Source organism: Mytilus edulis, chromosome 1 (assembly GCF_963676685.1).
Source record: "Mytilus edulis chromosome 1, xbMytEdul2.2, whole genome shotgun sequence".
Taxonomy (NCBI): Eukaryota; Metazoa; Mollusca; class Bivalvia; order Mytilida; family Mytilidae; genus Mytilus; species Mytilus edulis.
Genome location: NC_092344.1, coordinates 97,718,300 through 97,733,327, shown reverse-complemented (window position 1 = coordinate 97,733,327; position 15,028 = coordinate 97,718,300). Strand labels below are relative to the sequence as shown.

The 15,028-nt window shown below is 33.4% G+C and overlaps 2 protein-coding genes across 7 annotated transcripts in view; both read left to right on the top strand.

Moving 5' to 3' along the window:
• Window positions 1-1,752, top strand: part of LOC139496367 (xaa-Pro aminopeptidase ApepP-like) — a 48,351-nt gene extending 46,599 nt beyond the window's left edge. For all 5 annotated transcript variants that reach the window (XM_071284901.1, XM_071284920.1, XM_071284931.1 and 2 more), the window contains 2 exons: window positions 705-803; window positions 1,462-1,752. In XM_071284901.1, the coding sequence (XP_071141002.1) occupies window positions 705-803; window positions 1,462-1,686 (324 nt within the window). In that variant the 3' untranslated portion in view covers window positions 1,687-1,752. The remainder of the gene's footprint in view (window positions 1-704; window positions 804-1,461) is intronic.
• Window positions 1,753-2,560: 808 nt separating this feature from the next.
• LOC139496359 (lymphocyte antigen 6B-like) lies at window positions 2,561-13,765 on the top strand. 2 transcript variants are annotated; one of them, XM_071284889.1, is made up of 3 exons: window positions 2,561-2,717; window positions 9,952-10,086; window positions 13,312-13,765. In XM_071284889.1, the coding sequence occupies exons 1-3, from the start codon at window positions 2,660-2,662 to the stop codon at window positions 13,482-13,484; spliced, it is 366 nt and encodes a 121-aa protein (XP_071140990.1). In that variant the 5' UTR covers window positions 2,561-2,659; the 3' UTR covers window positions 13,485-13,765. The 2 variants fall into 2 exon arrangements, with proteins under 2 accessions (XP_071140990.1, XP_071140988.1); XM_071284887.1 differs by lacking the exon at window positions 2,561-2,717 and adding an exon at window positions 7,447-7,597.
• The last annotated feature ends 1,263 nt before the right edge of the window (window positions 13,766-15,028 follow it).

Below are 15,028 nucleotides of genomic sequence, written 5' to 3'. Positions count from 1 at the left end.
ACATATCAACTGGAACATATTGATAAACACTGGCACCTGTATCGGACTTCATACCAGTAAACTAGTCTTTAATATTTAAAAAAAAATATTGAAAGTTTTAACATATTAATAGCAGGTTTATAAAGATTTCATGAAGACAAATATTGAGTCTTTATCAAAACGTCTCATTTGCATTTCTGCATATACATTAGGAAAAAAATTATTCAGAAATATAAAGGGATCAAATGGCTACAGATTTATATAGTTCAAATTTAATATTGCACAATTGTACAAGATGAAGATATGAGAGACTTGTTGCTGGGCTTTTTGGCTATTTCGTGGCGGCCAGTTTTTATTGGTGGAGGAAGCCGGAGTGCCCGGAGAAAACCACTTGTTACTAGAGGGCTTCGATGTTTTCGGAATTAAAACAACCGGAACAAGTTATTTTTTGAAACCGAACATGTGAAATATTTATCCATAACGGAACTCACATTAGTATAGTATTTCGAGAGAAAAAAGATAGAAGGTTTTATTTTCGTAAGCATTCATTATCAATGAAACCATCATAAAGACTTTCAATATCTTGGATGCAAAGTACTGTTTTATATAAAGAAGATAATAAAAAGGAAGTGAACGAAAACTTTAAACATAAAAAAAAAGAATATGCCTTATAACCTTGTGTTCATTCAATTTAAATATAGTTAGATGTTACATGTATATTTTAGAACAACTTCTCTAAGTGTGACTTTTTGGAATTTGACACAATAACTTTTGTTCCATATGAACCTCATTTGATCAAGTCCAGCTTACTAAGTGACCAACAGGTAAGTATAGTTCTTTTGTGCCTTTGTTTGATATGCAAATGCTGTGATGAGATAAAAAGGATCTTGTGAAAACAACCTCCGATTCAAGATTTTGTTACAGAAATGATAAAATTTCTTCTGTTTCAAATGTCTTAAATGGTCAATAAGTAGTGAATAACAGGTAAAAAATGCGGTAATCAGATAAGAACATCCGGAAAACAATGAATGAAAACGCAACTAAAACCGAATAAATGTCAAATTCGATAAATATCACCCGAACGAGATGATACAGTATATGAAATATGTCAATTGTGACATATTCACTACGATGGCGATATGATTTAAATAAATCCAGATTAAAACTTCGGAAGCATCAAATGTATAATGATATTATCACCTGTTAGTTGAACTGATAACGAGCTTGGTGGCAGACCGTGGCAGCAAACTATTTATCTTAATTTAATGTCAAAGCATATTTGTTTGTTATGCAACGATGTTTTTCAATACTTCAAACAGTCCGTTATACTCGGATAAAACTGCACGAAATGATTGTAAAATGTGAAAGGTTGTGACTTATTAGACACTGTTTGGTTGAGCTAACGTTTTAGATGGAACATTGAGACAAATACATTTCCCCCCTTACCTTTTGTATATTACAATGGTATTTTATGTACTGTAGATCAAATGGATTAACAACTACCATAAAGAGGTTTGGGTGAAGGTGTCACCATACCTGAAAGAAGAAAACGACACAGTTGCTTTGGAATGGTTAAATAAACGAGTACAGCCTTTGTTTACTACATACAAAGTTACAGAAATAGAAAATACAAATAATGGATGTATTTTGGTGACATGGATGATGTTTTATTTGATTTTGTTTTTTATTTCTATACTTCTGAAGTAAACACTATAAACTTCTAGTTTGTCAAAATATTTACTGTGTTATTAAAAATGTGTGCATCAAACGTAAGTTTAGTCGGGTTTTTTTGTCTTCATTTCTATGTAAAATAAGTGTTACATTGCTCATGTGTGTTGTCATGGTAGTTTTATCTGTTCACAGAAATAAGGACAAAAAGAATTTGTGACTAATAGTTAGCAAAGGTACCAGGCTTATAATTTTTAAAATACGTCAGACGCGCATTTCGTCTACATAAGACTTATCAGTGACGCTCAGATCAAAATAGTTATAAAGCAAAACAAGTACAATATTGAAGAGCATTGTGGACCCAATAGATTGTTGTTTCTTTTCTTCACTTGTTTTATTGAGTCTGTGTCTCATTGGCGTATACCTGACATCTCAAGAAGAATGAAAAAAGTGATGCTCCCATTATCTTTTAACTCTCCGTTCCACTGTATAGATGTCGTTATCTCAATGCTAATTCAAAGTTAAGTGACTATGATAAAAAGATACTAAAACCTATTTAAATTAGCTTGAGATGTAGGGCTACATCATAACTTTGAGCGTAGTGGGCAATAGAGAGTAGAGATGACTTCAATTTTCCGTTGTGACCTTTCATTTTATACATTATCATTTTATCTCTCTTTTTAATAAAAGTTTGATATTTACAAAAGACATAAAACAACCAAATTACATGTACTACAAACGGATTGAGGCTGTGTACTTCGATATTTTTAACATTTTCTGTTATGTTTGTATTACCCGCCCGTTTTATATGCGATTCAGAAGTTATATTACGAATGATAAAATCATTATTTTTACTTGTATTTGTCTCATATCAGATAAAGTAAATAGTGTCGCAATGGATTAAGGATCAGTTACCTAAGGTTATCACACTTTATTTAGATGCATATAAGTTCAACATCTCGTGATAGCCTCGAGTTATCAATTTACATTAGATATTCCAACAACTGGAAAGATGAAGTTTAAAGTTGTTATATTGTTTATGTGTGGGTTTATCATTGGTGATGCTTCAGGTAATTATTTTTTTCTAACTTTTAATTGTACCTTAGATTAAAACTATGTGTTTTCGAAATTTTCAAATGTTGATGTATATGTGCAAATAGACCAAATCATTATCACACGGTTTTCATAGTACACACAGACGAAATAATGTCCACATTGTCTTATAGTTTGTTGAATTCTTTAAAAAAAAATAAACATCATGTTGTTAAACGTCATTGATAAAGGGTCATATGTAAAAATGTCACAACTGCTAAAATATTGATCAATTTCTTATAAACTTTGGCTTCTTGATACATTGTTGTACTGTATCGAAGAAATGGTTGGTTAGCGCTTATGGCAGCTCCCACAACGTAAGTGATATTTCTGCCTTTTCTGTGACTTCCAGACATTGTTTCTTCCTAAATTTTGACTCTATCGTAAATAGTGTTATATTCCATCAATGACTGTTTTATTTAAACAATTCAGCAAGAAATAACATTATTAGAGAACATTTACATTTTGTCAACAAACTTTAATTGTGATTAATCAGCCATGAACTCATTACAACATGTCAGGCTATTTTTATCTACGGCTCAAGTATTCAGCCATCCGTGGATTACGTGTCAAAATATTTCAAAATACAGTACGTCCATCGTGAAATCTACCCATAAGACGAGACGGGGGACAAAAGCCGGAAGAAATTTTTCCCGACCAATCCGCACTGTTGTGACATCAAACAGGGTTTCGTGTGCTTATCATTCCTACAGAGGAACTATTTCCCATACAAATTTGATACATATAACACCACAATCTTCATCTATCATAACTGTTAATAGTAACGATACACATACGATCAGGACTCTAATTCGTCATAGATCAGACGAGAACACTCATGAAACGTTCGTTGGTGAAACATCGTATCTTCGAAAGATTCCGCGAACAGCTATCAGTCAAATCATTGATAGAATTTCTCTCATTTCACTTAACGCAAGATCCGTAAAGAACAAATCGACTTCGATCTGTGATTTTATGCTTTCAAATGATGCAGATATACTAGCACTGACCGAAACCTGGCTAGGTACTTCAATTGACAAACAAGTTATCTCGGAAATTACTCCAAATGGATACCGTATTCACCAAATTTCGAGAAAAGGAAAGACAGGTGGTGGTGTAGCCGTTATCCACAAATCAAATATTGAAATTAAGCGTTCCAAACACGCACAAACCTTCACACATTTTGAATTGCTAGAATGCGATGTGGAAGTTAAATCACAACATTTCCGACTATGCGTCATCTACCGTCCTCCTCCATCTCGGACAAATAAACTGAAAAACACCACATTCTTTGAGGAATGGTCCGAGTTCCTAGATCGGCTTGTTGTCATACCAAACGAGTTGCTTATTACGGGCGATCTTAACTTTCACCTGGATAATGTAAATGCGAGTGATACTCGGAAATTCAATGAAACTCTTCTCGACCATGGACTGGTACAACAGGTCCAAGGACCAACACACAATAAGGGCCACACACTTGATGTCGTTATAACAAGAGACAACAGCACGCTAGTGCAAACATCTCCATCCATTAAGGACCCATGTCTATTCGATCAGAATGGTAATCTTTCTGGTGATCACCTAGCTTTGTTTACATCATTGAAGATCTCAAAGCCACCGAAACAACGACATACCGTGTCTTATCGCAAATTTAGTGACATCAAAACAACTGACTTCATACAAGATTTGAGCAGCACTAAAATAGTTCAAAATCGTAAAGGGCCGGTTGAAAATATAGTAAACCTGTATAACACTGAGCTTAGTTCAATCATCGATAGGCATGCACCATTAAAATCGAGGAACATCATAATGCGTCCTAACACTGAGTGGTATACAGACGAACTCCGCTTAGCTAAGAGAGACCGTCGAAAAGCAGAACGACGAATGCGGAAATCGAATTTGACAGTTCATCGTCAAATATTTCAAGAGACCTGTCTGAAAGCAAGCAAGCTTCTCCTTAAATCCAAGAAGGACTATTTTTCAACAAAAATATCCGAGATAGAACATCGTTTGACAAATGACTTAATGGGCAATAGGCGAGAAATCATACTACCTTCGCATAAAGATGAAAAAGTTCTGGCTGACAAATTTTGTGAATTTTTTGTTGGAAAAATAAGTGCCATTCGTGACAATCTCACGGCTAAGAATGATGCAGCACATTACAACCGTGATCCAATGAGAGCTGATATAAAATTCGAAGGTAAACCATTAAGATCGTTATCGCCAGTTTCAAATGACGAACTTCGTAAAATTATCTTGGCTGCTCCTACAAAGTCTTGCGAACTTGATCCGTTACCAACAAAACTTCTTAAGCCTTGTGTGGATCATTTGTTGCCGTCAATCACAGATATAGTCAACAAGTCGCTATCAGAACAATGTGTACCTTTGTCGTTCAAACAAGCTGTTGTGAGACCATTACTTAAGAAACCAAATCTAGATAAAGAGGTACTCAAAAACTACAGACCAGTCTCCAACTTACCTTTCATTTCAAAGACACTGGAAAAGGTTGTCGACATTCGACTAGAAAATCACATGAGTTCACATTCTCTACATGATAGTGTTCAGTCAGCCTACCGTACATGTCATTCCACGGAAACTGCACTCTTACGTGTTCATCACGATATTGCCTATGCATTAGATAATAACTGTTGTGCCGTTTTGCTCATGCTCGATCTATCGGCCGCTTTTGATACCATCGACCATCAGATTCTTTTTGATCGTTTGGAATATTCTTTTGGCGTTACCGGAGATGCTTTGCTATGGTTAAAATCGTATCTTATAAACAGAACTCAACGTGTTGCTATAGGATCAGTACAATCTGACGATATCAAACTCGACTTTGGTGTACCGCAGGGCTCGGTCTTAGGGCCGAAACTATATTGTATTTTTGCAAAACCAGTAGGCGAAATTTGTAGACGCCACGGAATGTCATACCATTCGTACGCAGACGATACTCAGGTGTATCAAATTATAAAACCGAAAGGAGACTGGAGCGATCTGTCCAAACGCCTAGAAAAATGTTTGTCTGATATTGGTGATTGGATGAGTGCCAATATGCTTAAACTTAATGAAGACAAGACTGAATTAATTATCTTTGCACCAAAACATCAATTGAAGCATCTTTCAGATTTTCGTCTGACGTTTGATGGAACAGTGTTGAGCGACGTTTCTTGTGTGAAAAATCTGGGAATGTACTTTGATAAAACCATCAGTATGGAACATCAAGCCAGTGCGATCACTAAGGCCTGTTTTTACCAAATTCGGAATATTGGTAGAATTCGATCTCTTATTTCTGTTGAAGCCTGTAAAACACTAGTATGCTCCCTAGTAACATCAAGGCTGGACTATGGCAATGCATTGTTGTACGGTACTAACACCAACATTATCAGTAAATTGCAGCGGGTACAAAACACAGCAGCACGTTTGATAACACGAAAAAGGAAATTTGACTCAATTACACCTGTTTTAATTTCGTTACACTGGCTACCCATACATTACCGTTGCCAATACAAACTTATTTTATATGTGTACAAAGCACAGCATGGCAAGGCTCCGAGTTACCTTCAAAATTTAATTACGCCATACAAGCCAAGTAGATCCCTCAGGTCGGAAAATAGTATGCTCCTTCATCCTCCAAATGACGTTCGAACGAAAAGCTACGGTGAGAGGCGTTTTGACAAGGCTGCGCCTACACTCTGGAACAATTTGCCACCGTCTTTACGGAGTGTAAATTCCTTAGATGTTTTTAAAAAGCAACTCAAGACTCATTTATTTCGGACTGCTTTTAAGGATTTCTTGTAGTTTTTATATACTTTTAATTGACTGCATTAGTTTTAGACAGTTTTATATATTTTAGAGTACATGCATTTTTATTTCTTTTATAAGTATCTTATAAATTTTTATTTGCTTGTTTAATTCTTTTAAGATAGTGCTTTGTAATCTATGATTTATGTATTTTTGTATTTTATATATTTTTTAATGTGAAGCGCTTAGAGTAATTTTTGTCATTATATAATGCGCTCTATAAATATTGTATTTATATTATTATTATTGTTCAAGATAATATCAAGTAATTTGGAGATTTGCATAGGATTTGGACAAAAATAATGATCATCTTAGCTAGTACTTTGAAAAAAACCTTGAGAATTAATCTTCTTTGTTCTGTGAACTTAGTGTGTTAGTTAATTATAATTTTTTACAATCAAATAGTCGTGCTGATATCAATGTCATGGTATTTCAGCTGAGAGTGAAAACTGCTTTTGTGTTCTTTATTTCAATATGCGTTTCAAACGAAACTATGGTTGAGCAATCACATTAACAGAAGTGTACATGTATATCTCGCATTTGTTTATTTCGTCAAATTCAATTAAAACTCTCCCCATTTATGGTTTAAAATTGAAATAGGTGTATCTAATTTGCGTTAAAAGTTGTCTGTCTACATTTTGTAGTTTTCTTGAAAATGGGAAGCTTGAACTCTGAAAACAAATAACAATACTTTGAGTAAGAATGTCAATTTGTTCACCCTATAATGGGCATTTTAGGATGGGTTTTACTTTATTCGTCACAAACATAGAATGTTTCCAGTTGGAGAGGAAGTATTGTTTTTGATAAGTATCCATGTCAGGGTCTCAAGTTTAATATTCACATTTCTTCACTTGAGGAAATCAAAAAATGAACTTTCCTTTTTCGCCTACCTGAACATTAATCTTCCACTTCATCTTTGTCGGCAAACATTGCGTTCAACATATATCGCCTCGAGTTTTAAAACAATTTACATTAGATATTCTAACAATTGGAAAGATGAGGGTCACAGTCGTTATATTGTTTATTTGTGTTTTTATCATTGGTGAAGTTTCAGGTAATTATTATTTTTTAATTTTATTACTTTAATTTTATATTAGATTCAAATTACAGATTTTGAAATAGCAAAGTGGTTGAATTATAGGCGCAAATAGACAAAATCTTCACCACACATGTACACTCTTGATAGCTAGTACACATAGCATAATAGTTTCCGTGTAGTCCTAATACTTTGTTCAATTTCTTTGAAAACATCGTATTTCTATCGTCACTGATATATGTAAAATAAAGTCACAACTGCTAAAATACTGAGTTTAATCTCTTTAAACTTTGGCATCTTATGACATTATTCGAAATTAAAAAAGTACGCTTGGAGATATACATAGAATATGGACAAAATGAACAATCAACATACCTACTGAGTCCTTTGGAAAAAAAATATCTTCTCTGTACTGTGAACTTTTGGGTGCCGGTAAATATCAATTTTAACAATCGTATATAATAGTAGTGATTCCAAATTATTATAGCACACGCCAAGGTATTTCATTGAGACTGAATACTTTTAATTTTGTGTGTTCTGTATTACCATATGTATGGGTTTCATACAAAACTATGGTTCAACAATCGTTATCCAGTGAAAATAGTGTACATGCATATTTCGGACAATCATTGTTCATACATTTAAATATAAAAAAAAATGACACAGAATATTTATTCGCCAAAGACAATTAAAACTATACCTATTTATTGTTCAAAAATGAAATTGATGTATCTTATCTGCTTAAAACGCCGTCTCTCTCATTTTCGTTTAAGCGGGATACTTGGTATCTGAATGAAAATCAGCAATACTAAATGCTACTTGTTGGCTCTTTGACACATTCCACATTTTCATTCGCAATTTTTTTAGTAAGAATATTCATTTTCTAACAAGATTTTGGACATTTTTACGTTGTTTGTCACAAGAACAAAATGTTTCCCGCTGAAGTGGGAGTACTATTTTAATAAGTTGCTATGCATCTTTTAAGATAAACATTATTTCACTTGAGGAAATGAAATTTGATTTGTTTTCCTTATTGAACATTCATCTTCCTCTTCATTGTATTTCTTTTATCTATGTAAAAATGTTTGTATGTGTTCTTCAAGTTCTTAATGAATGGATGTATGCGTCGGTTTAAAATTTAAGACTCTTTTAAAAAGTTCTATTTGATTTGCATTTAATTCATTGACATCTATAATTATATATATATTAACGTTTCTTATTTTCTTTTCTTTCTCCTCGGAGTGTTTTGGCCATACACTTAAACTGAATTTTCGTTGGTTCCTGTTTAATAAAGACTAGAAGAGTAAAACTAAGTATTAACACATGAGTAGTCCACAGCTCCTCTAATTATAAAACGGTACTGATTGTGTTCACTCACTCATTATCTTTGAGAATATATACTGTGTCTGTTGTCTCCCTTCTCTTATATAATATAGTTTTAGTTTTATTGTCATGTATTGTAACTTCAATGAAAAAAATCACCACAATTATTTGTACACTTTAATTTAAACTATAATTGTACTGCTCCTCGGGGCGTCTTGATTGACAAATAAAAATTGTTGTTGTTGTTGTTGTTGTTTTGACTCGTCCTCGTAGTTGCTTTTAATGTTTTGAGATACTTCAATTAATTTAAAGAGTTTTTGTGTAAAGCGTTCCTTGTTCTGGACTGAGAACTACTCTTCCAGCGTTGCAGACATCTATTACTTAATAGAGCCTGCGTAACACATTGATGTACAGGGTATCGAAATCCTCTAGATACAGATGATTTAATTGCTATGTTGCTTGCTTTTGGTCATTTGGAAATGCACATGTCTGCTTCTGAACATTGATAAGGTTAACTTTTGTTTTAGCCCTTTTGAATAAACATTTTTCAATTACCTGTGTTAACTTCATTTATTCTTTTTTACCCTACTGTTAAGAATAATAATCTAGAAATTACATCTTACCTTTCCAGAATTGATTTGGTGTTTTCTCCTCTTCCGAAACATTTTTCCGCCAAATCTCGCGTAACTTTTCAGCAGTGTTTCGAGTAGATATCTGCTTTATTTCCATCGTTTCGGAATCGGTTGACCATTCTTTTTTTTTTTACTCCTAAATGTCACTTGTTAAGCGAAGAGGCATCAAATATTTTGTTTAAAGTATTTGGTTTAAAAAAAAGTAGTGAAGAAAAAAAAAATTGAAAATTTTGTTAAGACCATTTTCTTTTAATACAAAGAAAAAGAGACGTCGGGTTACAACTACCTATGTTCTTTGGTTGGGAAAGACACATAAAAATGTACTTGGCCGGTTTTAAACTGTTTATGGAGATTTCAACCATGCTATATATGTGTATATCGTATACAAATGCTATTAATGTTACTTTATATTTTCAGCTTTTCAATGTTATAATTGTACTTCGTCCAATCAACAAAGTTCTTGTGGCCTGACAGATCCATTGCCAAACTACTTGAAAACTGTTTCTTGTAACACACAATGCTACAAATGGGTTTTATTTTCTTATGCCAGTGGTATGTATACTTTATTTGCCTTTTAGAATCGGGTTTTTTTTTGTAACCAAGTCTCTTTTTGGGGATCCATTTTATAGTTTTCTTCATTTTGAATTCTTAATACACTGATATACATGTGTATATCAAAAATAAATCTTTGGCACTAGATTTTTTCAAACTTATAAAAATTAAAGATTTATAGGAACATGAAATTGTCACAAATGGAACAACTTCAATCCATATTATTCCATGTTATGGTAACAAGTATTTGTATATAATATTTCCAAATATTTCTACACTAAATTCGATTAAAATATTCCTTAGATTTCTTTTAATCGTGGTGATGAAACTGCCACGAAACGCAAAATGTAGAGGCCGGTATTAACGAAAGTGTACGTGTCTATATGAATATGGATTGGCGTATGATATAACTTGATCCTTTGTCAGGTTTTGGACTCACGCAATTGATACAAATAGGATATAATGATGCCTTGTATACGTAGAACTTAAAGCTCAAATGACCCTTACATTTTTAAATCGGAAAGTAAAGGTGAACAAGGGTGTCATTGGTTCTAGAAAATGTATAGCACACACATTAATTTTTCATATTCGTTTAATTGTGGTTATAATCAGACCATTCTAGTAAAGTGGATTATGGACATATATTTTTTAAAACTTGTGACTCTCCAAAGCGGTGTTTAAATAAAATATGTGAGACAACATATGCGGGTTATACATTAGACCGTTGGTTTTCCCGTTTGAATGGTTTTACACTAGTAGTTTTGGAGCCCTTTATAGCTTTTTGTGCGGTGTGAGCCAAGGCTCCGTGTTGAAGGCCGTACATTGACCTATAATGGTTTACTTTTATAAATTTGTTATTTGGGCGGAGAGTTGTCTCATTGGCACTCACACCACATCTACTAAATTATAATCCTTGTACCTTTGATAAATATATTCCTATATCTATATACAAAAAAAAATAATATTTGCTTATGGTATTGTTTTTATATCGTGCTATTATCATTGCATAGCCATACTATGTAATAAAGATTTCTAACATTAAAATATATCAAGATATAGCTTATAAAAAAAAATCAAATTTTGTCACAATTCATTCTGCGACGAAATCCTGCCACCTGCCATCTATATTTGATAAAATGTGACCTTCAATCTTAGCATACTTCTTTATCGCGATATGTGTTGAACCATAACACTAAGGAGAATACTTAGTTTGATTAGAAATTACGAATAAATCAATTGACTGAATGTAAGAATTATCTAATGTTTCTCATTTTCTTTGTGGATATATATGTGCCTACGATTGAAACTTATTGCTGATTTAACCTTTCAACTTTTGATCCTCAGTGCTGTACAACATTGAACTTTTTTTTGACTTTCGAACTTTTATATCTGGGTCAGTCTTGTGTGGACGAGGCGCGTTTTTGGCGTATTGAATTTTAAACCTGATGCCTTTTGTTATCTATTATTCATGTGTTTCTTTGCATAATACGCGTGTTCCTATTTATTTGTATTGTAGTCCTGTAATATTATGTTGTCATTTTAATGTTATATTTAACATTGCCATTAAAGTGCGAGGTTTGGCATGCCACAAAACCAGGTTCAACCCACCATTTTTTTCCTTTAAAAATGTATTGTACCAAGTCAGGAATATGGCCATTGTTATATTATAGTTCGTTTCTGTGTGTGTTACATTTTAACGTTGTGTTTCCGTTGTGTCGTTTGTTTTCTCTTATTTTTGAGTGTGAATTCACATTACTATAAGACGTGTCACGGTACTTATCTATCCCAAATACATGTATTTGGTTTTGATGTTATATTTGTTATTCTTATAGGATTTTGTCTAATGCTTAGTCCGTTTCTGTGTGTGTTACATTTTAATGTTGTGTCGTTGTTCTCCTCTTATATTTAATGCGTTTCCCTCAGTTTTAGTTTGTTACCTCGATTTTTTTTTTTGTCCATGGATTTATAAGTTTTGAACAGCGGTATACTACTGTTGCCTTTATTTAACACACAATATCTTTTTTAAGCGTCCGTTTTTGGATATATTTTTTTTTTGTATACTACCTTTTACAAAATTTTGAATTTTTTGAAATAATAAGGCTTTTCTACCTCAGGCATAGATTATCTTAGCTATATTTGGCAATATTTTTAGGAATATTGGATCGCAATGCTCTTCAACTTTGTACTTTATTTGGCTTTTTTAAACTTTTCTGGATTCGAGCGTCACTGATGAGTCTTTTGTAGACGAAACGCGCGTCTGGCGTATATACAAAATTTAGTCCTGGTATCTATGATGAGTTTATTTACAACCACTGGGTCGATGCCACTTATGGTGGAGAATTATTTCCCCGAGGGTATCACAAGCCCAGTAGTCAGCACTTTTTGCGCTGACATGAATTATCTTTGATATTGTTATATTTATAAATTAACTGTTTACAAAATTTTGATTTTTTTGAAATAATAAGGCTTTTCTACCTCAGGCATATATTACCTTAGCTGTATTTGGCAACACTTTTAGGAATTTTGGATCTGAATGCTCTTCAATTTTGTACTTTATTTGGCTTTATGATTTTTTTTTGTTGGATTCGGACGTCACTGATGAGTCTGTTGTAGACGAAACGCGCGTCTGGCGTGTATACAAAATTTAGTCCTGGTATCTATGATGAGTTTACTTTCGTCCAATCTTAGCAGATTGTCATGCTCTCAGCACGTAAAATAACTCTTTCATAATCTTTCCATGTGGTGTATGTATGTAATATGTGCGAAATGTTTTAGCCTACTCACAGGGGCCTCATTTCAGAATGACACGTATTTGTGCATACAACTTGAAGCGGTTTTATGTATCTTTGTTTTGCTTCATTTTGACTTTCTTCGCAGTGCTCTATTAATTGTCATACATTTTATGCCCCATTTATAAGCATTATGTTTTCTGTTCTGTGCGTCCGTCCGTTCGTCCGTCCGTTCCTCCGTTTGTCCCGCTTCAGGTTAAAGTTTGTGGTCGAGGTAGTTTTTGATGAAGTTGAAGTCCAATCAACTTGAGACTTAGTACACACATTCCCATCCATGATATGATCTTTCTAATTTTAATGCCAGATTTGAGATTTTATCCCATTTTCACGGTCTACTGAACACAGAAAATGATAGTGCGGATGGGCATCCGTGTACTATGGACACATTCTTGTTCTTTATGTTTTAAGATAGTACATCTCTTGGTTATATTTTCAGAAGTAAGAAGAGGCTGTAAGAAGAATGGTATGGTACCACCAGGTTCGAGTTATACAGAGTATTTATGTAACGCCAATTTGTGTAACACAGCTCCTTCTACAACTCAATCTACAAATACACTGTCTGGTATGGTGTTTGTTGCTTTCTTTACCATATTCATAAACCGAAAGTGACATTAAAAATTTCGAAATCTTTCGTCATATCTATTCTTTTTTTTAAGCATAATTTATGAATTAATGTTTTTATACTGGTTTGATTTATAGAATGTAATGGAATATTATGAAAATGAATTTTACAGAAATGATGATTGGAAAGATTCGTTTTCAATGTAACATGTTAAGTTATGTAAATATACTATCATATAGTTGTAGTATTATGTACACCTGTTCTGTATTTTTATCTGAAAACAAACTCCGAAATCGATAATAAAATGCTTTATCTCGTGTATATTTAATGTACATGTATCTCGTTAATTTATCGTATTTATGTTATTTGATAAAATAGTTATTCTTTATTGAGATTCACATAGTTCATTTCTGTGCACAGTGTATTTCCATTCTTGTGTCAAAGGCCATATAGTGAGGAATATATTCGAGTAATTAATTTAGTGCGACACGTGTTAATAAATATAAAAAGAAGATGTGATATGATTGCCAATGAGACAACTCTCCACAAGAGACCAGATGGCACAGAAATTAACAGCTATAGGTTCACAGTACGGCCTTCAACAATGAGCAAAGCCCATATCGCAGCCATAAAAAAGGCCTCGAAATCACAAATGTCACGGTGGGTATGGTTGTCCTGCGAGAGAACGTTCTGTGCTGGTGATTTGGTCCTGTCAGGTGCTGGTGGGTCCTGATTCTGTGCTGGTGGGTTTGTTTACATTGTATCAGAACGGCAATAAAACGACTGTTTTGTTGCTTAATTTTTCTCTGATGCGTCATAAGTACCATGCAAAGTATATTACAACAATATTATATTGCAAAAGTCGTGCCAGTTCGTTAAACGGAATTGTCCTGACGCTGTGTTGGTGATAAGAAAAACGGTCCTGGTTCTGTGCTCCAATGTCCTGGTTCTGTGCCTTTATATTGTAGTTAAAAGTGGCATATATTCAAGATCATTGATGCTGTACTGTTATTGACTAATTAACTGTTGTCAACTTTCTTGGAATTGACATTGTTGTGAATCTGTTTACTGTTATTATGAGAGAAAAAAATACCCCTATTTTTTATTTTTTTTAAATTAACTGTAATCTTATTTATTTGCCTGTTAATGGAACCCTTCTTTCCCCCTTTTAAAATAAAAAAAAAATATGTTTACGATTTTCGTGATTACGATCATTTTGCAAGTTCACCAAAATACGTTGTAATTTATACAATACTTATATAAAGTAGATGATGTGGTATGTTTGTTGTCAATGGACAAATTTCCATAAGAAACCAAAGGAAGTATGTGTTAACCTTCAACAATAACCCATAAAATAAAAATGTAAAAGGTTTTGCATAAAAATGGAGAGCAAACATATAGAACAAAGGACTTTCTGAGCGTTTGAATCATATGTCTTTAGCAGCTTGAAACACATTTGTTTGTGAACAATTTTAAAGTGCTGACTATAAGAATGACAATAGTATTGCGGGTATGTTTGTTTGGGTTGGGTTTTTTTGGGGGGTGGGGTGGGGGATAAGTTAGAACGAGGTTACAGTGAAAGTTTTAAGCT

Bases quoted from the DNA above. Each gene is read 5' to 3' on its own strand.
- LOC139496359 (XM_071284889.1), top strand. From the start codon at position 2,660: ATGAAGTTTAAAGTTGTTATATTGTTTATGTGTGGGTTTATCATTGGT. The intron at 2,718-9,951 runs GTAATTATTTTT...TTATATTTTCAG, and splicing joins TATCATTGGTGATGCTTCAG to CTTTTCAATGTTATAATTGT. The intron at 10,087-13,311 runs GTATGTATACTT...TTATATTTTCAG, and splicing joins TTTATTTTCTTATGCCAGTG to AAGTAAGAAGAGGCTGTAAG.